The following is a 26326-nucleotide window of genomic DNA, read 5'->3' as shown; positions in this document are numbered from 1 at the left end:
TATTTTCCTTTCATCAGTTTTTTTTTCCTTTAGTGAGGTGCTCCGAAGATAAAATACATATGTAAATAATTACCAATATATTAGATTTTCCATATTCTTTGGAATCCATGCTAAAAATGGTTGTTTCTTTTATTTATAGTTTCCTCTGAGAAGTTGTTGCTTGCCTCTACACTGTCAAGGAACAACTGTGAATCAAAACAGCTTCTAAGAAGCATATACAGGAATTCTTCAGTTTGTCAGTTTTGTGAATATCTCACTGAGTCGGTTATCTGCCATTTAATTTCAAATATTTCTGAAGGCTCCAAAGAGGATAACAAAAAAAATAAAACGTGGGAAATCCAAAATGTAATATCTAACAAAATTATTTCAGTTCATTCTCAAGTGTTTAAGAACAAGTCTGTTTCTATTGGAGAACTTGCTTTGCATGTTTCTGAGGAAATTATTGAAATTCTTAGTAATGAGAATATTATAAAAACTGACACTGCACATCAGGTATCTTCTGTAAAAACAAAGTACAGTTACTGTCCAGGAGTAACTACTTCTGACTTTGATAATATCTTTCAAGATCTCTTACAAGGGGTGATTTTTGTATTATCCGAAGAATTAGGAATAAAACACTACTTTGAAAACAGTAGGAGAAACAAACCATATTCCACACTTAGAAATAATAGTTCCATTTGCAACAAAGTCTATGCTGTGGAAAGTCAGATAGGCCCCAGGGATTGGGAATTGTCTACTCACCAAACTGATCAATTTGTTCAAAGAAATAAATTAAATTACCTGGCATGTAAGTTAGACAGTCTGGTTGACAACTTACAAACCCGTGAATCAAAAGAAGTAGTCAATAAAGTCTTTAATATTGTTTTAGATTTATTTTCACCAGACGAGTTCCCAGATGGGGATATGAATTCTGGTAAAATAGCAAGAACCGTTTTCTCCTCCTCAAATAATCAACAAAGTAATATAATACTTACTAATAACTTAGGGCTTTCCCCTAAATCAATATTTCTTCTCAATATTGTGTGTGAGAAACTTATTAGAACACTGCTAGAGAAATGCACAGGTACTGCCTTTCTTAAGGATGTCTTTCTTTCTCATGAAGCAGCGGAAGAATGTCGACTCGTAAAAATACTTCCAAGTGTTCAAGATGGAGACCTTGATTATTATAAGGCACCAATGGACTGTGAACAGTTTCAAGGAGATTACATGTCAGATCTTTTGGAAAATCTGGCAGAAATGGATCAAGATTTACTGTCCTCAGACTGTATACTTAATGTTATTTCCCACAGCTTGGTTAAATCGTTGATGGATGAACTATCTCATGGTTTTCAACAAGCTCCTTTTGAAAACAAATATTTGAACTACAGAATAAGAGAAACACAGTCAGAATTCATTAAAGCCAAAAAACCAGAATTAATAGAATCAGGACGAGTTAAAGGTCCTTTAGGATTCATGAACTGTGACAATTTTTTGAACAGATCCTTGAATACTTCCAGTGTGTCTAGCCTCAAAATGAATGCACCATTTGGCAAGCAGCACACAATAAAACCCTCTTCTTCAGGACCTCCTAGGAGACAAGTAAAAAGGGAAATGAATGCAATAATCTTTCATAACAGTCTATGCCAAAGAGGTTTAAATACTGGTGTTTATTCAGCCACATTTTTGGAGGAAATAATTTCAGAACTATTTTTTAATCTGTCTGTATCAGTGCAGAGGAAAAATGTGACCATCACTGAGGCCTGGCTCCATGAGATGAATACCTTATTTATCAACAATGTAGTGAATGCGTTTAACAAAGCCAACATTACTGTTCTGAGGAATGCTGAAGAAAGGCTATATTTTCCACCAGTTCATAAAGAAACTGTTAGTAAGATCGTTAACTCAGTTTGTTATGATGTACTACAACAATATGAGTTTAAAGTGACCTGCGGTAATAATCTGCCGTATGATAATACTTCAACAGCAGAACGAATTTCTAGTAGCATATTGTTAGAGATATTAGACTATCAGCTTCCATCTTGCTTCAGGGAAAAGCTCAAACCAAGTCCATATTACCCTCTCAATGCTGAAATTATACTGTGTAAACTTCAAAATCTAAGAAAATTTAATTCTGATCCCCTATTTTCAAAAAGCTATAGCACCATGTTACCACACTCATTTTTAGAAGATGTAATCAGAAGAGTTTTAGCTCAGCTCATTCCTCTGCACAGCAAGTCTTCATCTTTGGAAAAAAAATATTTAATGATTTCAGATTTTAATGAAATGTCCAACTGCATAGTAAGTAAAGTTATGTCAGCCATTTCAAAACATAAAATATGGCTCACCATCTATGATAATCAGTATCTGTGTACAGACAAAAACTCCCAAAAGATGGTGGATTCTGTTTACAGTAATATTTTGCAAACATCTGATTCTCTTGCTTCAATACAGAAAAGCATAATCAGTCGAAATCCAATTGTGGTTGACCAAATGGCCAGTTTCATTATCCAAGAGATTATTGAAAATCATCTTCAACCATTTTTGCATGGAGAAACCTTACCCCGCCCAAGAACTCCACTGGATGAGGTATCTTATATGGTTAAACAAGTCCTCACTGAAGTTGTAGAGTTACACAAACCCCAAAAGCCATCATCCTTATGTATTTACCCTAATACATTTGTAAGAGAAATTGTCACCCGAGTTTTATCAAAGATTTTCAGCCCAAAACCTCACAGTACTTTTGAGCTGGAAAATATGACCCAAAAAGTAGTAAAGTCAGTGAATAATCATTTAGACAAAGCTAAAGTTCATATTACAGTTGATAAGCCCTTTGTTGATACTGATATTATAGATGAACTTGTTACATCAGTTTACAGGAATGTTTTAAAGCAGCATGGGCTAGACCCTGACATTGACAAAGAGTCTGAAAATAATGATGCTTTTGTGGAAAAGATTACCTCCTTAATTGTAGAAGCTATTTCAGACTACCTTCTTCACCCACTGTTTTATGGAGATTTGTCAGCTACTTCATGTTCTGAATCAATCACTGATACTATTGTTCATGAAATACTTAGTAACAGTAAATCTAGCAAGCCAAGTCAGAGTTTACCTCCATATAACACCTTACTATCATACACATTTTTAGAAGATATAATCAGAGTACTATTACCTAGATTCTTTTCTTCTTCATCTAGCATGGTTCAAAATAATGAAGCTCCAAAAGACAACTCAAGGGTGAATTTTAATGAAATTGCTTCCAATCTAATCAGTGATATTAGAATGAAAATTTCTCAACATGAAATTCGATTTTCAAAAGATGGGGACAAAACCAAGTCTGTTTATTCAGAAGATGATGCACAGCATCTTGTTGACTCTGTTTTCTCAGATATTTTAGAAATCTCTGATTCTCAAGAATCAGTGGAAGAAAGTATTACAAAAAGTAATGATGTTTTAATTGATAGAATAGCAGGTTTTATTATTAAATATATCTGTAAACAACATCTTCAACCATTTGTAGAAAGAAAGAGGTTATCTCCCCCATCATATGCATCCTTTATTGATGACAGGCAGTTATTTTATGCCAGTGTTTATTCTTCAGCTTTTCTGGAAGATGTGGTCTCTGGAGTTTTAAGAAAAATATTCCACAGGGTGGTAGGCATTGTACAAGTGGAATCAACACGAAATTCAGAAGATGTGCTGTTTGATAAAGCTGAAGACCTCATACATTGGATAGCAGAAGAATTCTCAAAGTCCCAAATTACCACTATAGATAATGCAGAGGAACAGTTGTGTTTGCTTCCAGTAGAGGCAGATGTGCTTAAAAACGTTATTGACACTGTGTACAGCAAAATTTTAGAAGAATATGAGATGGAAATTATGGATGATAATGATTTTCTAAATGACACCAAGACATTGGCTACACGGATAACTAAAATCATCCTGACTGAAATTTTTGATTTCCAAATCCAACCAGATCTTATAGCAAATCTTCCTTTAAGGTCACATTCCAAACTTAATGAAAATGTTTTGGTAAACAGAGTCCAATATGACATTAGTAAGTCAAGGTTCCGAAGACAGTCTTCAGCAGTATATACTACTATACTGTCGCATATCCATTTGGAGAAAATAATCACTCAGCTTATGTCTCAAATTAGTCCACTGCAATCCAGCATAGAACATTCAGATAGTCCTCAATCAGACTTAAGTAATACAGTCATAATGCTGATTAATGAAATCATGTCAATAATTTCAAAACATGCAATATGTATTATAAAACATGGGAGTGAAAAAGAAAGTATGATTTCAGAAAAAGATATACAGTCGATGGTTGACTCCATTTATGCTGAACTTTCTCATTCAAATATATACCAGTCTCTCACAAAAGATAAAAGAGGTATAAGTAGTATACCCGTTTCAAAAATAGCAAGTTTCATAATAAAAGAGATCTTCAATCATCATCTGCAGTCATTTTTATCAGGAGATAAAAATATCCTCTCAGCTTCAGTTGCTCAAACTTGCAAACAGAAAGCAACCAATACCAAACAAAGAGAATTGTCTTTCATTGTGAACTCAGCTGTCTTTTTGGAGGAAGTAATTTCTGAGCTTTTATGCAAAATTCTTCAGACATTCATACACAGTGCCATGGCTGTGGAAAACCCAGATAGAACAATAACCAAAATAGTGGACATTGTTACAACATTGGTCCAATCAATTGTTCTAGAGTTCACCACATCAGAGATCTTAGTTGCAGAAAACTTGGATGAAAATCTATGGTCTTCAGATTCATATAGGGAAATGGTTCAAAAAACAGTTAACTCTGTTTATGAAAACATATTAAATGAATATAAATCTCTGATTCAGGTACACAGAGCCGTAGAAAATGACACTACCTGTTTTGCAAGGAAAACATATTATTTTCTATTGGAAGAAATTTATCATTATCAGGTGCAGTCATTAGTTTCAGGAGAATTAATGCCTTCTTCCTATTCTTCCCCTAAAGCTGGCAATATCATCAAAAATGTGCTCAGTGTCATCTTGAAGGATAGCAGTTCCTTGCCATCATGCATTACAGTGTTTCCTTGCTCTCTCCTAGAAAATATGATTTACAAGCTTCTAGTGAATCTCTTCCCTTTACATGAGGCTGCAAATCAACTAAAGGAGGAAGAAGTTACACCAGATGATGGTGATGACTTTATGACTGCAGCATCAAAACTGACTGACGAAATTATAAAAGAAATTTCTGAACATGAGATCAGACTTGCCACAGCAGAGGAGACTGTAGAAGGTATACAGTTAGGAACTACTGAGGATTTCATTGACTCTGTATGTAATAACATTTCGAAAAAATCTGAATTCCAAGCTGAAGTACAGAAAGAGGCACACAGAAAAGGTGGGTCATTTCTTAGCAAAATGGCAGGCTTCATTATTCAAGAAATCATGGGTCATCATTTACGACCATTTTTATACGGAGAAGGCTCATCTGGTCATTTACCTGACTGTGGCCATGCCTCTGTTGTTGCTAAGTCTAGGAAAGAAAAGGTGCAGCCTTCTCTATTTTCAGCAACATTTTTAGAAGATGTAATTGTTGGCCTTGCTCACAAATTTTGTTCTTTCTCAACCATTACTGAAGATTCTCAGAAAAAAGAAATGCCAGAACCAGACATTGTAAGTATAGCTATCGAATTTGTAAACTCTCTCATAAAGGAATTTAGGAAAAGTGAAATTAAAGTTTTACCACATGCTGAAGAAATATTTTCTTTTCCACCAATTGGTAAGGAGACAGTTGATGAAATATCTAATTTTGTATATGATCACTTCATAGGGAAATTTGGATCTGATGATATCCAGAAAGACAGTGCAAGTAATACTGTTATAGAAATGATTTCTACTTTGACCCAGAAAGCAATCTCTGCATTCAAGATTCAACCGCTATTTTCAGGAGACTGGACTTCAGCTTTCTTTTCATTTCTAGATCCGGAAAATATCACCCAAAGAGTTCAGCTTCTACCACAGAAAACCTCCATGCAGATAGCTAGATGCTTGAAACAGAACCAACGTACTGTATCTAAAGACACATCAGTGAAAGAGGAGGGCATTCAAGACCCAATACTTAACTCTGTAACTGCTGTTATGAAAAGCAATATCGCCACCCTGATATCAGGGTCACCTGCAGGTGTCACAAGTAGAAAGACGGATGATGAAAATAAGCTGACTGTTACCCTTCAAAAAAATAATGAGAATGCCTCAAAAGTCACTTCTCCAACTACCAGTGTGAAAAGGAAAGATACTGAGGAGCAAGATTTGAGTGATACACTTAAAAGTGAAATCAAGAAGGAAAAATTAGCTCCACAAAATGAGCAGGGCCGGGTTGTTGAAGGACACATACACTCTGCAGATGCTACTGTTGATAACAAATATGATGATGAAGTACTTGGACCAGATTTTGAAACAGACAATAAAAAGATTGACATTTTCAATAAAAGTTTATTGAAAGATGGTAAGTCCAAGACTAGAAGTAAAGAGACAATAATAGAGAAAATGATAAAAATAACTCCAAAGGCAAGTAGTGAAGAGAGGGGAGATGCTGTAGCTGAAATAGTTACAGATGAAGAACCATTCTCAGAAAATGAACGTGTTGAAAATGTCATTGAAAATATTTATGACAATGTTTTCCTAATGTCTTCTCAAGAGCCACTGGAATTTTCAAAACCATATAGCAAAAGCTCCCCAAGTGATAAAGCATTGACCATACTTCCAAATGTTGGCAAAAATTTTTCACAGTCTGTTATACCAAAGGATTCATCCCTATCAATGAACAAAACTGTCCCTGCTAAAGAAAAAGAAACTATGACAAAAGGAGAGAAGGAGAGAAAGATCAAAAGAGATAAAGGAGGAGAGAAAGAATTTAAAAGCAAACCTGGTGCCCCAGACCATCCTCAGTACTCACCAGAAAGTAAACCTGGAATTATTCCTGCTAAATTTCTGGAAGATGTTATCATTGAAATGGTGAACAAATTAATATTTTCATCTTTACCAGAAACAGAAACATGTGCTAAATATCCAGGTTCAAGTGATGATAAAAATCGTGTTGAACTCTATGACACAGCTATGAAACTCATCAATTCACTGTTGAAGGAGTTTTCAGATGCTGAAATTAAGGTATTTAGACCAGATAAGGAAAGTAAGTTTTCTTCACATGCAAATAAAGAGTCACCAGTTCATACAATAACACCCAGGCATAATGAACCAACTACAAATGAATCATCATCCAGTATAAGGAATAAAAATGTGGATAAAATACCATATGTACATGAAAAAGATGAAAAACCCTCTTCTGGCAAGATGCATCCCATAGATATAATGCCATCAACTGAAAAATCATTGGTCAATAAAATAGTTCATGCTTGTGTTTGCAATATTTTAAAGGAACATAAATCTCAAGAATCTATTTGCAAGACTATCAACAGTAGTGGGGAAAATTTAGCCAGAAGGCTAACTAGTTCAGTGATAAATGAGATTTTTCAACATCAGCTTAACTTGCTATTTTGTGATGAGATACCAGTTTCAGCATGCCTACCTCTAGAATCTAAAGATGTTGTGAAAAAGGTCCAAACGGTGGAACAAACAGCCAGCAAAGAGTGTCAAACATCATCCCCATACACCATAATATTGCCTTACAAATTTTTAGAGGATGTGAGTTCTGCTCTTTTAGCAAAAATTTTCTCAAAAATATCCAACATCAAAGCAAAATCATCTGAAGAAAATTTTTCCACAGAACTTGACTTCCTTCAAATGAAGTTAGTAAGTACAATTGCAGCAGAGATTTCAAAAAATGAAGATATGATTATACATTATGTAGAGTCCTTACATCCAAATGATGATGAGATTATTCAATTGGTTGTTCAGACTATTTATAATAATCTTTTGCCACAGTTTGGATCACAAGAAGCTATACAAAGTTGTATAGCCAGTGAATGCAGACTCCTTTCACAAACCATAGTTGACCTAATTCTACGAGAAGTGGCTGGCAATCAGCTGCAGAACTATTTTTGTGGCGAGTTAACCCCGTATCAGTGTGCAGAAGTTAATAGTGTTGTTGACAATATCCTTACAGAAGTTATCCTAACTACTCCACCTCAGCCACCACGTCCTCGTAAACTATCTTATAACATAATAGAAGACATTGCTGTAAAATTCTTATCGAAGCTTTTATCTGTTTTTCCAAAGGTGCATAAAGAAAGAACCAAATCTCAAGAGACTGAGATGCAAAAAATAACCTCAAAAATATTAAATTCAATCCAAGAATTTATGTCCAAAAGTAAGATTAAAGTTGTACAATCTCCTAAAGATTCAGATACTGTGCCTTTAACTGACAATGCAGCTGTTGAAAAAGTGGTTAATTCTGTTTATGCCACTATTTTAAAATACTCTGGCTCTCATGCTTCCATGTTTGAAGATTTAATGGGTAAAAGCAATATCCTTTCCGATATAATAGGTTTTTTAATGGTAAAGGAAATTTCTACTTGTGAATTTCAACCTCAAGTAGAGGAAGAAGTATCAAATTCAGAATTAGTTCTAGAAGCTGTCAAAATTATGGAAAAGGTTACTAAAATTATTGATGAACTTAAGTCCCAGGAAAACTCTTCTTCTGCAAAGCATTCAGTATTAGATTCCAGCATTTTAGAGGAAGCACTGGCCTTGTTCTTGGCTAAACTAGTAAGAATGCCCAGTGCTGCAAGCAAAGGTGCAAACAGCTTAACCAAACCTGAGTTTAATAAAATTGCATCTCAGCTGACAAAATCTGTAACAGCAGAAATTTCCAGAAGTAATATTAGTCTTGTAGCTTCTGATCCTAATGCACATTCTTTAGATCCAGAAAATACAGAAATGATTTCTAAGGTTATTGATTCTGTTTATAGTAATATGCTACAAGAACCTGGAACCTACAAAGAACTTTATGCTATAAAAAATGAAAGAGCCTTCCCTAAGAAAATAGCTAACTTAATTATTGACGGAGTTTCAAATGTTCCCTCACACAAAGCTAACATCAAGAGTTCATATACTGACTCCTTTGGAGATCTAGACACAAATAGAATCATTGAAAAGTCACAAAAGCATGCTTCAGAAATGACATCTGACTCCGACAAAGAGTCCAATGAAGCTATAATAGAAGATAAACTTCCAGTAAAAATAATTCCACATTGGGGGGATAAACCAATCAAAATAGACCCAGAAATCATTTCCAAACACTTAGCAGTTATTTCTATAAAAACTCAGCCTCTTGAGACCCTTAAGACTGAGTGTATAAACAGAACTGGACGTAACTTAGCAGAACTGAGAAGAGCCTCAATCAGTGGGAAAAGTCAATCCTCCGCAGACACAAATGAATCAGGAAAGAGAAAGAAAGAAAAGCGTATCTCACTGGACAGGACAGGACGACTGGATGTAAGACCCTTAGAGGTAAGTGCCAAGACAATGACAGAAAAATAACTATAAACAGTAAGCCATGGTTCTGTGACTTCCTTCCTCCCATGCATATGGAGAGGCACATTTATTATCTTCCTAGCCCAACAGGAAACTGGTTACATCAACTCATCTATGCAACCATATGATTTTACAAAGACTTGCCATATCAGTGTCGTATTTCACTTTTAGGATCACATGCTAGTTTTTATAAAGATGCATAATTTTAATAAAGTTTTATAAGTTTCCACTTAGGCTGCTTTTTCTTTGAAGCATAATAATATAAGTATATATCTTTAACAATAATATCATACTAACTGAATTAAGACTGTGTTTGGAAACTTACTGAAAGATAATGCTGTATGCCTCCCCTAGTTTTCATAGTGATTATCTAAAGATGCTTTAAAAAAAAAACCAGTGAATAGGAACGAGGGAGCCTTGTGTACAGTATGTCACAAGACTGTTAACCCACAATTTATGAGGGTGAAGCAAGAGAATGCAAGTCTGAGACCAGCCTTAGCTGTAATCTGTACAAGGAGACATTACCTAAAAACAAACCAACAACCACAAGTTATATGAAACCATCTAAAATAATTTAATTTTTAAATTCAAAGCCCCAATAGTATTTTCTTCCTTTTACCAATACATTGTACTATACACTCTTACATTAAACTTGGTCATATGATTTAACTTTAATTACATTGGCCATTTCCATTTGCCCTATTCTTTCAAGATGACACTGTTCCCTTCCTGTTCTAAACCTAGTTTCCTTAATACTGCTGCTTATAAGGACCTATTTCAGTTTACTGTAGGCATACCCCTGTCTTTTAACCCCATACACAGGCTCTGAACATACTAAAGTAAATGAGATCATAGTATGTCCAAAAGTATGTTCTGGTTACAAGAAAACCACTCATGAAGAAAACTCTCTGGCCAATGGATCAAACTACTCAAATTTTTAATATTTTTATTCATCAAAGTGCTTGGTGTTTGTACAGGTGCAATCTGTGGCATTGACACTGACGCAAGTATACAGCTATGTTATTTGGAGAATAAACCCAAATAAATTTTTTCCTAGTGCTATTGTGAAAGTCACTGAATTAAGTCTCAAGGCTGATGTTGTTATTTACTTGTTAATTACTTATTTATTTATTAATTTATTTATTTATAAGACCGGATCACTCTGTACCCCTAAACAAGCCTGGAATAATTATGTAACCCAGTGTTGTATACACATTTCTTCCAAATATTCCCTCTTAGAAGAAGGCTCATTAAGACTCAGAAGTAAAATCTCAAACAGCTCCTGAAGCTTACAAGATTCACAAGGCCCTCCCCAAGGACAAATGAGTAGTGACCGTTACCTGGGAGAGAAAAGTTGCCTGGAAGCGTATAAAGAGCTCCTGGGGTCCAGCTTCAGAGATTAGTGATGCAGCTGTCTTGAGCCATCCGCACTTCTATAACCCCTCATCCATATTCCTATCAGGAATCCCAATAAACTCATTGGCTCACTGAGCTAGCCTCAGGGGGAATTATTTCTTTTGTGTGTTCTTGTGCTCTAGCTGAGACGAATAGCCATTCCTTCATGTAACCCCAGGAAAAGCCTCACAACACCCCACCTGGCCTGTAACTCCTTGTGATTATCATGCCTTAGTCTTCTCCGTGCTAGGATTGCAGGTGTGTGTACCACACCCAGAAGTGTTTTATGCTTTCAAAGTGAAATATTAAAATAATCTAATACTTGTTCTGGGTGTGGTAGTGCAGACCTTTAATGCCAGCAAAGGGGAGGCAGAGGCAGTTGAATCTCTGTGAGATCAAAGCCAGCCTGGTCTAATAGTGAGTTCCAGCCCAGCTGGAGCTACAGGGAGATCCTGTCTCAAAAAGACATACATATGTACATACACACACACATATACATACATATATATATGTGTGTGTGTGTGTGTGTGTGTGTGTGTGTATGTGTGTGATCTGATACTTCTCCCATCTTGTTTATCCTTTTATAGAACCTATGATGATCCCTTCTAGTTTTAAAATTTTCTCTTCAATCTGAGTCCTCATGGCTACATTAGCATATATGTAATGTGGTATTTATATATAAGAAATCCTGTGGGAGGAAAATTAATGAACAGTATGTAAAATAATATTATTCAAAATTAGTTTTTAATTTTCTATAGAACCATCTATAATACATTCTATTCTTATTTACCAACTTTATTTAGATCATGTTTAAGCTACAGAAATCAGTAGTGAATATTTAAATAGAAACAAACACTTCTGTCTTCTTTAAGAGAACAAAAAGCCATCCAATAATAATTTTCAAAAAAAAATAAACAGCAGCCAGTGGCTGGGTGTGGTGGTGCATGCCTTTAATCCCAGCACCCAGGAGACAGAGGGAGGCAAATCTATGTGAGATAAAGGTCAATCTGGTCTACATAGCAATTCCAGGCCAGTTGGGGCTACAGAGAAACCCTGTACCAACACACACACACACACACACACACACACACACACACACACACACACAAAGGCATAGAAATTTTAAGTGCCAATCTGAATGTGAATGTGTCTATTGCCAAAAAAGGGACAGAGTGGAGACGAAATTATAAATTAAGTCAGATACCTTAGGCTGTTGGCTCTGCCTTGATGATTATTATTTCATGATTTTGGATTTTCTAACCTCATTTAGACAATAGAGTGAATATTCAGAATTGATAGTTTTGAATTTTTAGAGTTGCTTTCCGAAGAGTTTGTTTCTACAAAAATATTCTTTTAAGACATTACCAGTCAAAAATATGGTTTGGAAAGCTGCAAAGAAAGGTTGAATCTAAGATTAATAAATGAATTCATAATTGCTGTGATGTGGCTGAAGGTACAGAAATGGGGTAATTTTCGTATTGTAATTACCCTTTTTTGGATTTATCTTTAACACTCAAAATAGAAATTCAGACTTGACTCAAAGTGAGAAAGAAATGAAGATTCACATATTTTGTCCAAAGCATCAGAAAGAAGAGTATAGAGTAAAAATAATTGAGACCAAATTTTTTACTCATAATTATTTTTATGAGTGGAATTAACCAAAGTCTTGCCTTTTCCTTGAAATAAGTGTTTACATTTCCATAAGTTTTCCTATCTAAGAGTTAAAAATACAAATTAATCTGATTCTGTAAGAAAATTTTTAGGAGAAATGACATGCAGAAAATAGTAAAGTTATTTTATAATACTATGTAAAGCTTAAACAAAAGCTCATGTTAGACTTGCTTTTTGAGATGTTATGATTAACATTTCGATATAGAAGTAATGCTTGATATGCAAGTATTTATGATTTTTATCCATTTATTTATAATAAATATCGATAATATGCCAGTAAGTGGCATTTGAGTATTTTTCTTAAATTGAATTAAATCATAAGAAAATAGCTATGACAGTGTAATACAGGAAAAGTGACTGAGTTATTTATTTTTAATATTTATTTTACCATCAATTTCAGGCTGTTGGCAGAAATTCATTCCAAAATATAAGAAAGCCTGATATCACCAGAGTAGAACTTTTGAAAGATATTCAAAGCAAAAAAGATCTGATCATTCGGTTAGTAGCTCATGATATATACCCAGATGTTTCAAAAAGTGACTTCAGAGAGGAAGTAGTTTTTGATGAAGAAGAACTTGTTTTAGGAGAGGTTGTTGGACGACATAGCCTAGGAGAACTATCTAAAGAACAAGGGAAAGAAGTTGTGAAACCAATAAAGAAAGATGTTTCTTCCAAGCCCACAACCAGTGCAAGCAGCCTAAGAAACTTTTTAGAAGTAAGTAAATGCTGTCAGCCCACATCTAAGGAAAATATTGAAGGTATCATTGAAGCAACCTCAAACCAGATAACAGAATCCAACAAGACACACATTAAAAGAACTGTTGCTGAGCATGACATGCTGTCTTCCAAAACCTTGGCAGAAGCAGACTCTTCTGGGCAGAAGTCACAATTTAAGGTGAGTGAGAAACATGGCTCCAGGCAGCTAGAAAGGTTAGACAAGTTCATGATTTTGTTCTAGGATGTAACTTGACTAGGTAGAAAAGAATACTAAAATACATTCATTGTCTTCATAAGCCTGGAGACATATGGACATACATGTTAAAGAATTAACAGGTACAGTCATGAAACTTAATTAGGGGAAGGTAGTGAACAGAGAATGAAATTCAGTTGAGGAAATAGAAGTTTATCTATACAGCAGACTCCTGCCTTTTTGTACTTGGGCTTATAAATATGTATTAAGAATTTTGAGAACTTTGTGTCAATCTTATGAATCCAGGTAGGCTGGCTGAGATAGAAGGAAGTTAGAAATAATCCATAGAAAGTCAGATTGTTGCCTAGCATGTGTTAAAGCCTGGGTTCAATAGACAGCATTGAAGAAAAAAAAAAGGCTTTGTCTGGGTTTGAACCCTAACTTAGTATGTGACCTTCCGAAAAATTATATAGTGACTGTTTTACTTTAATAGCTTTTAGTCAACCTGCCTAGGCAATTTAAGCAGGATACTTTGAATACTACCCTTACATTTAGCCATTAAACTCCATGGTGTGCAGTACTTATTACTGCCTCCAAACCTTCAAATAATGATAAGGGCTTCAATGATCCTGTGGGTTTTACTCTGTCCAAAAATCTGTACTATTTGTATGTTTGCAAATTATATAACTTAGGATTTCCTCATGGGATAATTCTCTTAATTAAACATTGATGTGATTTGTAGGCTAACCAAAAGCTCCAATGAACCTTAGAAAATAATTTCAGTCAAATCCGAAGCACAGACTTTTTCAACAAATATATCAGAGTATGTGTTAAGATGGTTGACCATACAAGCTTATGAATTGTCTAGTTGTATCTCTGTTCTTTTGTTTAATGAAATAGACTGTGATTCAAGCATTTTAAAAAATTGAAAAATAGAAAATTATATTCTTCAAACATTGCAGTAGATTGTTTAAAATGTTTTCAAATCCCAATATCATGATTTAGAACATCTCCACTGAGCCATTTCAAAAATTACATTCAAAGATATTTTAATTAGAATTAAAGAATTCATTTAAATTTTAAGGAATCTGTAAAATGTTTTTTTATTAAATATTGATTAGAATGCAACAATGGTAGAAAGATGAGAAGGTATATATTGAGCTCTGGTTTTTTTGTGTGTGTAACGCCTGATTTTAATTTTGCAGAAAGAAGAAAGACTAGCTAATGAACCAATACATTACTTGATACACAGAATAATGAGTACATCATCATACAATCAAGAAGATCTCCTTTCAGGGTACAAAACTTTAATGCAACACAAATCTAAAAATCTGAGATGAATGTAGGGTTTATGGGTAGAATGGGGCTCCTGGTAAATTTGTAACTGAACAAATGTTCAGCTTCTAACCTTACTTGTTTCTTTCTTTCATTGACTCCCCACTGTAAGTGCTAAGTCTCCTCTTGCTATGACCCTCCAATTCTAGCAACCTGGCCTCTGCATACTTCTTTTGACACCTACTTCCGGTGTATTGATGTCTTACATCAAATACTCGCTAATGTATTAGGGTGTTTTTTTGTTTTTTTTGTTTTGTTTTGTTTTTGTTATTTAACTTGAAAGACAGTCATAGGGTCAGCAGAAGCACATGCACTACCAACACAAAAAGATTCCTCCTGTTCTGTGCTGTTAAGGAGGCTGACGGGTATAGTATGTATCACTCTACCGTAGAAGAGGAATTCAAAGAAGGGATGGAAAAACATAAGTTGGAGCATTCATAGAATAATTCAAGAAAACTAGTTACTTTTATGCTGTTGTGATAAAACAGTCTAGCCAAAGCAACTGAGGGAAGAAAGGGTTTGTTGCATCTTACACTTCCAAGAGACAGTCCAACCTTGAGGGAAATCAAGGCTGGAACTCAAGACAGGAAGCTGAAAGCAGGAGCTGACACAGAGACTACAGAGGAATACTGCTTACTGGCTCTCTCCCTGTGGTTTGCTCAGCTACCTAAGAGTCCAGGCCCAACTCTCAGGGATGGCACACCCACAGTTGTCTGGGCTGTCCTATATAAATTAACAATTAAGACAGGCCTCACAGACATGCTCAGAGTCTAGTCTGATGGAGGCAGTTCTCAAATGAAGTTCACTCTTCCCAGGTGACTTTAGTTTGTGTCAAGTTGATAAAACTAACCAGCACAACTAGCTATATGAATATTTTAAAAGAACACACAAAAGTTAAATTAATAGCTATTCTAAAAGAGCATAAGAAGGACACTATGTCATGACAAAGGGGTCAGTTAAAAGAAATACATAATGAGGGTTGGAGAGATGGCTCAGTGGTTAAAAGCACTGACTGCTCTTGCAAAGGACCTGGGTTTGATTCCCAGCACCCACGTGGTGGCTACAAACCATCCTTAACTCCAGTTCCAGGGGAATCTGAAGCCCTGTTCTGACCTCCTTGGCACTGCATGACGTAGGTGAACTCACATACATGCAAACAATACACTCATACACATAAAGTAAAAATAATAAATAATATTTTTAAAAATACATAATGATTATAAAAAGGCATGTGCCTGGGGCTGGAGAGACAGCTCAATGGTTAGTAACACTGGCTGCTCCTGCAGAGGACCTGGGTTTAATTCCAGCACCCACATGGTGGCTGACAACTGTCCTTATTTCTAGTTCTAATGAATCCAATGCCCTCTTGTGACCTCTATGGCCATTGCACAACATGGGTACACTTATATACATGCAGACAATACACACATACACATAAAATGAAAATGATAGAATATTTTTTAAAGGCATCTACCAAGTATCAGAACTCTGAAATACATGAAGCAAATATAGACACAGAGGAGGAAGGAAATACAATAATAGTAGGACATTTCAACAAATCCCTTTGAAAAGTGAAAAGATCAACAAAACATGATATATAGAGAGAAATGGAAAATGTGAAGACCATTGAACAATTGGCCCTACCAGACATGAACAGAACACTGTACCCAACAACAATAGAATAAAAAGTTTTCTTACATGTAAATAGAATATTCACTGTTAGACCATACCATAGTTCACAACACAACTGTAAAATCAAACAACACTGTCTTGCAATCACATTGAATTGAAAGCCGAAATGGATAGCAGAAGGGAAAACAAAAACATCCAAAAATAGGCATAAATTCACATGCCCCTCACAAGTTAGTCAAAAGAGAAGTACACAAGGATAATGCTAAAGTATTTGGGATAAATAATATGTAGAATATTAAAACTTAGGCCATATTGCAAAGCAGTGTGAAAAATGCCATCTTGTAAGTTCATCATTACCAAAGTATGATCTTGTCTCAGTCTGCTTGCTTTGCAGGTAATGATGATGAACAAGTATTAGCATAAGGAAGGAAAGAAAGATTACTGCATCAATAAATACAACAGATAATAGAAAAAAATAGAATAAAAATTAGATAAATCTAAATAGACACTTAACTAGTAAAGAGAGTGATTCAGTAATCAAAAATCTCAACATAGAGAATCTCAGGATTAAATAGTTTCATTGGAAAATTCCATCAAACTTTAAGGAATTTATTTCAATCCTCTTCAATTATTTCCAATGAAAAATAAAGAGGAGGTGATACTTCCAAGCTCATGGGGCCAGCATTATCTCGATATTGAATCCATTAAAAGATTTTATAAGAAACTTACAAACCAATATGTCTGATATGTACTGATGTCCCCTACCTCTGAAAAAAGTTCAACAAAGTATTAGCAAGGAATTTCAGCTGCATTTTAGCATGTTTATACACTATAACTAATTCATATTTATCTGAGGAACACACAAGAATTTCAACATACAAAAACTCATTGTGTAATATATACATCATTGAAAAAATAAAGGAGAAACACAGAGGCATACATACTTCTCTTAAGGCAGAAAAAATTCCCAGTATTTAACACGTTTTCTTGATGTCCATGAAGTAGAATTAGAAGAAAACTATCTCAGTGTAATTAAAGCCATAGGTGAGAAGCTTACAGTTAAACCTATTCTCAGTGGTGAAGAATGAAGGCTTTTCTACAAGATCAAGAACAACAAAAATAGACACTTTTGACACATCTCATCACAAAGTACTGAAAGTCTTATCCAGAGAAATTCAACAACAAAAAAGAAGTAAGAAAATTTCAAATAAGAAGGTTAAACTATCTCAAATGTTATTTGCTTTCTTGTAATGTGCTTTCAAATGTTATTAGAACTAATAATTGGACTCAGAAAACTCTCAGAATACAAAATCAAAACATAAAACAGGCCAAGCATTGTGTAGTGCACCTTTAATCCCAGCCCTCGGGAGACAGAGGCAGGTGAGTCTCTGTGAGATCGAGGCCATCCTATTTCACATCGTGACTTCCAGGAGGGCTGTGACTAGGGAGACCAGTCAAAAAACAACCAACAAAAAGAAAAAGAAACCCACAAAGATCCATAAAATAGGCTGGACATGCAAATAATGATATACACTATGAAGAAAACTTAAGAGACTAATTCCATTTACACTCTCAAATAAGAAAAGAAATTTGAGAATAAACTTTTAAGGAAGTAAAAATTTACACAACAAAATCTTATAATATTTTGTGAAAAAATAAATAGGGCACAAGTAAGTGGAAAGACATCTCATGTCCATGGATTTGAAATTTTTAATTTTTTAAATGGTGCTATCCAAAGAGACAATACAAATTCAAAGGCATCCTTATCAAAATATTGTAAATATACTTTTTGAAAGACAGAAAAAAATCACCCTAAAGGTCATTTACCAACTTTACCAAGGGATATTTTACCAACCAAAATAGTCTTGAAAAAATAACAGTGATGTTTCCCATTGCCTGATTTCACAGCTCCCCAATGCAGGACTATACTAGACTTATAGAACAATGGAATAGACTAATGGCTGTACAAATAAACCTTTGAATATATGCTTGAGCCATTTTGACAAGGGTGTGAACATATTTAATGGGGTAGAAATAGCCTTTTCAGCACATGATACTAGAAAAATGAAATCACATTAACTATTTGGATATGATACCAAAGCACAGACAAAATAAGAAAAAATAGATAATTTGTATTTTATCAAGATTAAAAGCTTCTATCCTTCCATATCAGCATTAAAGTGAAAAAAAGCCACAAAGAATGAAAGAAATATTTACAAATTACATATACAAGATGAATATGTAATATATAAACAACTCTCTATAGCTCAAAATCAAAACAACCAAAACAGTAACACACACACATATGTGTGTGTGTATTATCACCCAGGCTTGGTGATGTATACCCTTAATCCCAGGACTTGGGAGGCAGAAGCAGGTGGATCTCTGTGAGTTCAAAGCCAACCTTGTCTATATAGCGAGCTCAAAGCCAGCCCTGGCTACATAGCAAGGTCTCACCTCCCTGTCTCCCCAAATGTGAAGGACTTGAATAGAAAAATTTTCAAAATGAGAGATGCAAGAAGCGCATGGACAGATGATCAGCACAACTAATCACTAAGGAAATGACAAAATCTTTCAAAATTATTAGGATAGTTGGATGGAAAGAAGCAAGGAAAGAAAGAGATGGAAAAGAAGAAATCAAATAATTATTAAGGGTGTAGAGCACCTGAAACCTGTGTGAACTGAGGCTGGGATTATAAAATTGTAGAACCACTGTGGAAAGCAGTGTGGAGTGTTCCTAACATATTTGACATAGAATTAGGATGTGGCCCAGTAATAATTCTGAGTTTACAGCCAAAAGAATTGAAAACAGGCACTGAAACAGATATCTGTGCACCAATGCTATTACCAACATTACTTACAATAGACAAATGAAAACAACCCACATGTCTATCAGTGGATGAATTAATAAGCAAAGTGACCCACATATATTCCAAAGAATATTATCCACTCCTCAAAGAAAATTCTCACATGCTCCAACTGGCATGAACATGAGTGACATTGTATTAATTGTAGCACAGCATAAACTGAAAGGTGTAGTTATGAATCTACTGATATGAGGCCTCCATTAGGAGTGTGCAAACTCCTAGTGACACAAGTTAAAACAATGGTTTCCAGGAGTCAAAGAGGGAAAACAGGTGCTAGTGCTTAATAGGGAAAAGTATTCTTGAGAAGGATGATAGTGATGGTTGTACAGTAATGTAAATGTACCTAAAATCACTGAACTATACATTTAAAATTGCTAAAGTGTTAAAATTTATGTATATTTAGTCATAATTTTAAAGGAAAAATTAATTTAGAAATCATTATCATTCAATTTTAGTTTCAGCAATACACTGTGACAAGTTTGCTTCTACATGAGGAATGATGAATTGCTCTTATGTTCTAAAAGCACAAACTTAAAATGTTCTCTTTTTATTTCATTTTAGTGAAACAGAAGACTTTAAAGTGGATCCGGAGGCTAATGTATTAGAAGGTTGGATATTTTTCTTAACCTTAAAAAAACTAATGAAAAAGAAACTTTATTGTATCTTTTTATAATGTAATTATTTACTGCTTGGATAATTTTTATAGCCATCCATAAAATTGACACCGGTTTATTTTTTGATGCGTGTGCCTGCGTTTAAAATGTGATCCAGTATTATATCACTCCTCCATTAAAATGAGCCAATACCTTGTTTTGTATGAATTTACCATGCAGTATGCGATCTGATATTATGAATTTACATTTATCATCCTACTGTTAGAAACTAACCATGCACTGTCAGACTAGTTTATATATGACATAAATTGGATTTAATTATCTCTTTGAAAAGATAGACTTCCTTTGTATCAGAGCTTAGTCCTACAAAGATATAAAAGCTTTTTAAAAACTAAATTCAGCTCACATTAAAATCTGGCTAGCAAGAACCTTTCTGGCTTTTTTAAATATTAGTTTATATGGACTGTTTAGGACCTTTGTTGCAATGTTTTAGTGCAGTATTTGTTCAGACCTAAGAAGATGAATGTGATTTAAACAGAAGTATACAAAAGAGGTTTACTACAATGTGGCACTGAAATTCAAACCACTATATTTTAACTCAAGAAACATGCTCTCTCAGGTTGGAAATAGAAATCATTTCCATATAGTAATTCATGCATTAGCAATAATTCTGTTCAAATACCATATCATAATCTATATGTATCACAACAATCAACAGATTTCTGAGTTATGTTAGCCTATAAGACCTAGCCAGAAGCTGCTTAGTACAACCCTCTGATGAAGAAACTCAAGCAATGGGTGAGACTATTAATGTCTAGATTTTTTACTATAAGTCCACATTAGGTCTCATTTCTTGTAATTATATTGGGGTATTAGTTTGTTTGATCTAACTTTATTTTGATTGTGAATACATCTTGTATCCTTCAGTAATATTGAAGCTGTCTGAATCTTTTATTCATTTATAGATTCCTTGAACACTTTTTTTATTCTTACAATACTTGGTGTGTGAACATGACTTAAGTCTTTGGTCCTATGATATTTACATAATAACTTGAGGTAGGGAGTCAGATGATAAGGGCATAAGATAAATCCAGATATTGATGAGTCCATCCCATTTCACTCCTGACATAACTTCAAGACACTGCAATGACTGACAAAACTCTTCCCCATTAGGGCCCCATGCTGCCTGTTACCATTCTCACCTCTTCCTAGGTTTGGCTTTGGCTTACTCCACTCCAGCTTTCCCACTCTCATTGCTAGCCCTCAAACTTTCCAGAGCCTGTTCTCTTTCTAATACTCTGCAATGTTCTTCCTGGTCAGTCTGTACTGCTCCTCCCTCCCCTGTAGACTTTTTCACTTCATTTTCCTGGAGCAATCTCTTCTGATCTCAGTCTCTGAAATTGCAACTTACTGCCTTGAACATCTTTGACAAAACACTCTGACCAATACCAACATGGGGAAGAAAGGATTTATTTGGCTCACATCTCCCAGGTCACAGTTCCTCTCAAAGGGAGCCCAAGCCAGGAACTCAGGGCAGGAATCTGGAGGCAGGAGCTGCCACACAAGCCATGGTGGAACACTGCTTACTGGCTCAATTCCCTGGCCTATGCTCAGTCTGCTTTCTTAAACAATACAGAATAACTTGCCCAGGATTGGCATTGCCCACAGTGGGCTGAGCCCTCCGACATCACTCTACAATCAAGAAAATGCCTCACAGACATGACTACTGGCCAGTTCAATGGAGGAAATTTCCCAGTTGAGGCTCCTATAATGAGGTGTGTCCAGTTGACACCTAAAGCTGTCCAGCACACTGCCTTTTGTGGCTTTACTTTCCTACATCTTTAATTTCTTTTCTTCCCTTGTAGTTATCTAAAAACTTGTGTATTTTCTCCATTTGGTTTGATTCTTTCCTAAAGAATGCAAATTTCCTGAAGGTGGAGATTAATATTTGTTAGAACCCAAAACAGCACATTCACATATAGTAATTAAAGACATCGAATGAGACAGGAGAGACCAAGGGAGATGAAGTAAGGGGCGGGAGGAAGCATGAGAATAGTGTTTGGTTTATGAGATTAAGGTGTCATTAGATATCTAAATTGAGGTGTCATGTGAACAGCTGGATGTTTAGGTGTAGAATTCACAGAAGACAGGCTGATCATACATATTCTTGGCCTCATAGAATATGGCAAAAGGGGCCCAAGTAGGTATGAATAGCTGGGCCTCTTAAGTGCCTATATAGCTTAGAAATATAACAACTGGTGTTTATTTTATGGCCCTCATATTAAGTCTAAATGCTTTCCTTTTTTAAAAAAAATAAAAAGTCAGTTATGGACAATATGAAGCAGGGTCGCGTCCTTTAAGAATATTACTAGCCAATCACAGATAGATAGCTCAATCACTCTCTTATATTTGAGGTTTTACTCTTTTTCTTTTTCTAGAATCTACCTTGATCTCTAAGAGTAATTTATAAGGATTATTTATGATGTCTTCTAATAAATGCATATGTATAGAATTCATAGTTCTTGAATATGTTCTCTTTCCTTGTGCCCTCTTGTGATATAGTCAGGAAAAGTAGTTTAATTTCCATATTACATATGAAGAAATTGAATCAGAGTAGTTAGATTTAACTTTCCAACATGTTCACACAGTTCTAAGTCATGAAGTTAATACTCAGCAGAGCTTTGCTCTTAGCAGGCTAGTTGCCTTTCTGGCAATCGGTCTCTGTGAACAGTGCTCTCAGCATTATTTCTACCTCCTGTCATTCATTTATATATTGATTGATCCTCCTCCTTTGGAACATCAGGCATCTTTTAGATCTGCAATGAATCCACCAGAATTTCAGTATTGTTTCAAAGATCCCCTGTTTTAAAATATCATCACTTTCCTCTTTTATTTTAGTTAACTCAAGTCTATTTTTTTCATGTCTCTCACAGAACATTCTCAGGAGCCAAAGGCAGGGAAATCACGCAGTGTTCAGGTAAATTTTTTCTTTTTAATTCTTTTATTTTATTAATTTTATTTTCTGTGTACAAGTGTAATTCCTGCATGTGCGCAAGTGTACCCTTGTTGTGCAATGCCCCTGGATATCAGAAGAAAGTGTCAGATCCCTTGGAACTAGAGTTACAGATGGTTGTTAACCTCCTTGTGGGTGCCAGGAATTGAACCCAGGTCCTCTACAAGAGCAGTTAGTGCTCTTAACCGCTGAGCCATCTTTCCAGCCCAGGTAAATATTTTTTAATAGGTCCAATTGTTAAACATTGTGACCAACTTGTGAATAACCCAGTTTTCAAATTCCACTCTGAGACTGCTACCTTAATTTGTTGGAAAGGAGGTTCATTAGGGAGTAGAGAAATCCCTGCAGATTTTTCCCACTGCCCTCCCAACCTTCTTGCCTTGACAAGTTTTAGTTATGAACTTCTACAACAATGGCAGAACAACTGTTAAAACACCATATGTGCTGGGTGCAGTGGCGCACGTATTAATCCCAGCACTTGGGAGGCAGAGGCAGGCAGATCTCTGTGAGTTCAAGGACAGCCTGGTCTACATAGTAAGTTCCAGGACAGCTGGGGCTACAGGGAGACCCTGTCTCAAAAAGACCCCCAAAAAAATTCTGAAAGAAAATTCCTATTTATCACCAGAAGAATTTGGGGAAAGTTCCCCAGTAGACCAAAACATGGAAACAATGTGTTTTGTACTGGTTTTGTTTTGTTTCATTTTGTTTCGTTTCATTTCCTTTCGTTTTGTTTCTATGCTTTCTCCTGTCATATAACCACAAAAGTGGATGGAGTTATAGGAAATAGGAAACAATACACAAGGAAACTAGAGCCAGAGCATTCTAACCAGAGGACTATAAAGGGGGCTGCTGAGAGTTAAAGGCTGAGGGAAATTATAGAGGGGAAACCCTGAAAAGGGCAGCACTTACGTCTACTTGTTAGAGTCTCTCCTGAGCAATTGAACTTCCACAGACAAGAGAAATTGAGCCACAGTATTAGTCATGGTTTCGCACCTCGCTTCTGAGAGAGTTAGTCCTTCTTTATTCAAAGAAATGACACAAATCTCCAGAATCAAACCAGGATCTATGTGTGCCCAGCACTATGAAGTCAACACAGTCACTCTATTGTTTCAGACCCCCAAATGGCTAAGCGTTCCACAAGAGAAAATTGAGAATTTTGAAGTAAACATCCTTTTACTTCTCCTCTTATCATTTTATCATTTCTCAGAAAAGTATTTGCAACTTATTCAAATTAATCCAAAGGAGGAGGTGGGCAAACAGTACTGACATTTTCCAGGAGTTAACAGAGCTCAGCCTTTGGCCGTCATGTGGTTGTAGCCAAAGTCTTCATTTGTCACAAGGACAAATCCTAAGACTTATAACTGGCAAACACATGCCTAAGTCTCAGAGAATAATTGTTTCAGTCAGGAGTGCACAAATTGCATTTGTATAATAAGATTGTACAATGGTTGTGCTATAGCCTTTGGGTGTTTCTAGGTATATGTAATTTTTCCTGTCTAAAGAAAGACTAAGTTTGTCAATTTGCCTTGGCAGTTTCTCACTGTCCTTGAAGGATCAAAAAATATGACCAATAGTGTGCATCCCTCCAAGGAACACATATCAGGTACAAAACGCACTACCCTTTAAACAAGCGTTATTGCAAATGAAGCTCTCAATAATAGTGTGAATTTAGAAATTTTTATCATTTATCTTCCCAGAATGAGGGACCATTCCCTTGTGCATTATTAATATGGGATTGAAATAATATTTGTATCATTTGTATAAATAGTAATATTGTTTGATTATGCAAGTTTTCTTTCTTTATAGCTAAAATACCACGACTAGTTCAGCTAACATTTATTTGGCCCCAGCTATCTGCATTTTATTAAAGAGTGAAATGAGAATAATTAAGGTGAGCAATTACAGCAGGTTATCCAAAGTCAGCATGTGGCTGCTGAGCTGCATTGCTATGGCTCAGACATAGAGCCACATAACTTTTAAGGCCGACACTCATTCAGCAGCAGTGTTCACACTGCATGTATGACTTCCTGAGTAACGTAGGTGATACAAGCATGAGCAACTTGTGGAACAAGGTCTGCGGCTCACTGGAGCCAGCATGCTACGTCAGAGCGGGCACTTCAGTCACCCTCATGCTAGTCTTGGCAAGTCTCCTTTTCAGATCATCCCTTTTTATTTGTATGTTGTTTTAAGGGAACTAAATATGGAAATTTTACATGAAAATTCCTGCCTTTGAAAGTCATATGTTGTAATTAGGAAATATGGGTCTTTGACATTCTGTATATTTTTAAATCCTTTCACAAGTTATCATAAATTAACGTGTGGTGTTTGCTAGAAGACTCGTGTGCTAAATAACTGATCCAACAAATGAATCCAAATAGAGACTTTTTCATTATGTATACAGCTATCTTGATGACAAAGAGAAATACCTGAATGCTATCAAAAGTTACCTAATATAAGTGAGAAATGCTATTTCATGTATTTCTGCTTTCACTAACACACTCCAAAATACAGAGCACTGAAATTTCCTGCCCAGTTCAGCTTCTCAGGCATTTTTGGGGGGCAGGGGTAGTTTTTAGCAGGAAAAGGAGATAGACTTTGCCTGCCTGACTGGAGATGCCTCAAGCTCAAATTGACACTACACCATGAGAGAGACAAAAAGCTTGGACCTTAATCCCAGCTTAGCCACATTTTACTCAAATTATCCCAGACAAGGCAATTGACCTTATAAAGTTTAGTGTCCATAAATAAAAATATCATTCTTCCTGAGTATTTCACAAAATTATTACAAAGTCAAGTGGAAAATACTTTTTGAATGTGTTTTAACCCCCACAAATTAATTTGTGAATGACAACTTTTGAATTCTAAATCATTGCTATGATCTAACTATTCATTTAAAATGTCTCTTAAACATATCATTGTGTCTTTTTTCCCCCACAGAAATGCCCAAAACCACTATTTCAAAACAAGGATCTAAAGTGATGGCAAAGGTTTCTTCAACACTGTCAAAGGTGTTTTCCCGATCTAGCAACAACATTCCCAAATCTTCCTCACAACCTCACCAGGATAAGCACTGAAACTTCTATGCTTGATAAAAATGTGATTCCCTTATAAAATAAAATATTTAAAGTAAAATATATTGTCCTATTTATTACTATAATACTGAAAATAAGAACAAATTATATTTGAGTTAAAGAAAGGTATAATAAAAACTTGCATTTAATAAACATCTATTTATTTAAATTTATCTATCTATTTTGTCTTTTTGAGACAGGGCCTCCTTGTAGCCCCAGCTGTCCTGGAACTCACTATGTAGATCATCCTGTCCTGGAACTCACAAAGATCTTCCTCCCTCTGCCTCCCAAGTGCTGGGATCAAAGGCGTTTGCCACCATGCCTGGGTAATAAATTTATTTTAACTAGTACTTGTA

At 35.4% G+C, this 26326-nt stretch overlaps 1 protein-coding gene across 1 annotated transcript in view; it reads left to right on the top strand.

The window, feature by feature from the left end:
• The window catches only part of Fsip2 (fibrous sheath interacting protein 2), a 100023-nt gene extending 74050 nt beyond the window's left edge, over window positions 1–25973 (top strand). The window contains exons 17-23 of the mRNA XM_008832589.1: window positions 140–9438; window positions 12929–13423; window positions 14644–14735; window positions 19834–19880; window positions 22820–22863; window positions 24433–24502; window positions 25837–25973. Coding sequence (XP_008830811.1) covers window positions 140–9438; window positions 12929–13423; window positions 14644–14735; window positions 19834–19880; window positions 22820–22863; window positions 24433–24502; window positions 25837–25973 — 10184 coding nt within the window. The remainder of the gene's footprint in view (window positions 1–139; window positions 9439–12928; window positions 13424–14643; window positions 14736–19833; window positions 19881–22819; window positions 22864–24432; window positions 24503–25836) is intronic.
• The last annotated feature ends 353 nt before the right edge of the window (window positions 25974–26326 follow it).

The sequence above is a fragment of the Nannospalax galili genome, unplaced genomic scaffold (assembly GCF_000622305.1).
Source record: "Nannospalax galili isolate Female #2095 unplaced genomic scaffold, S.galili_v1.0 scaffold956, whole genome shotgun sequence".
Lineage (NCBI taxonomy): Eukaryota > Metazoa > Chordata > Mammalia > Rodentia > Spalacidae > Nannospalax > Nannospalax galili.
This window is presented reverse-complemented; position numbering and strand designations above follow the sequence as displayed.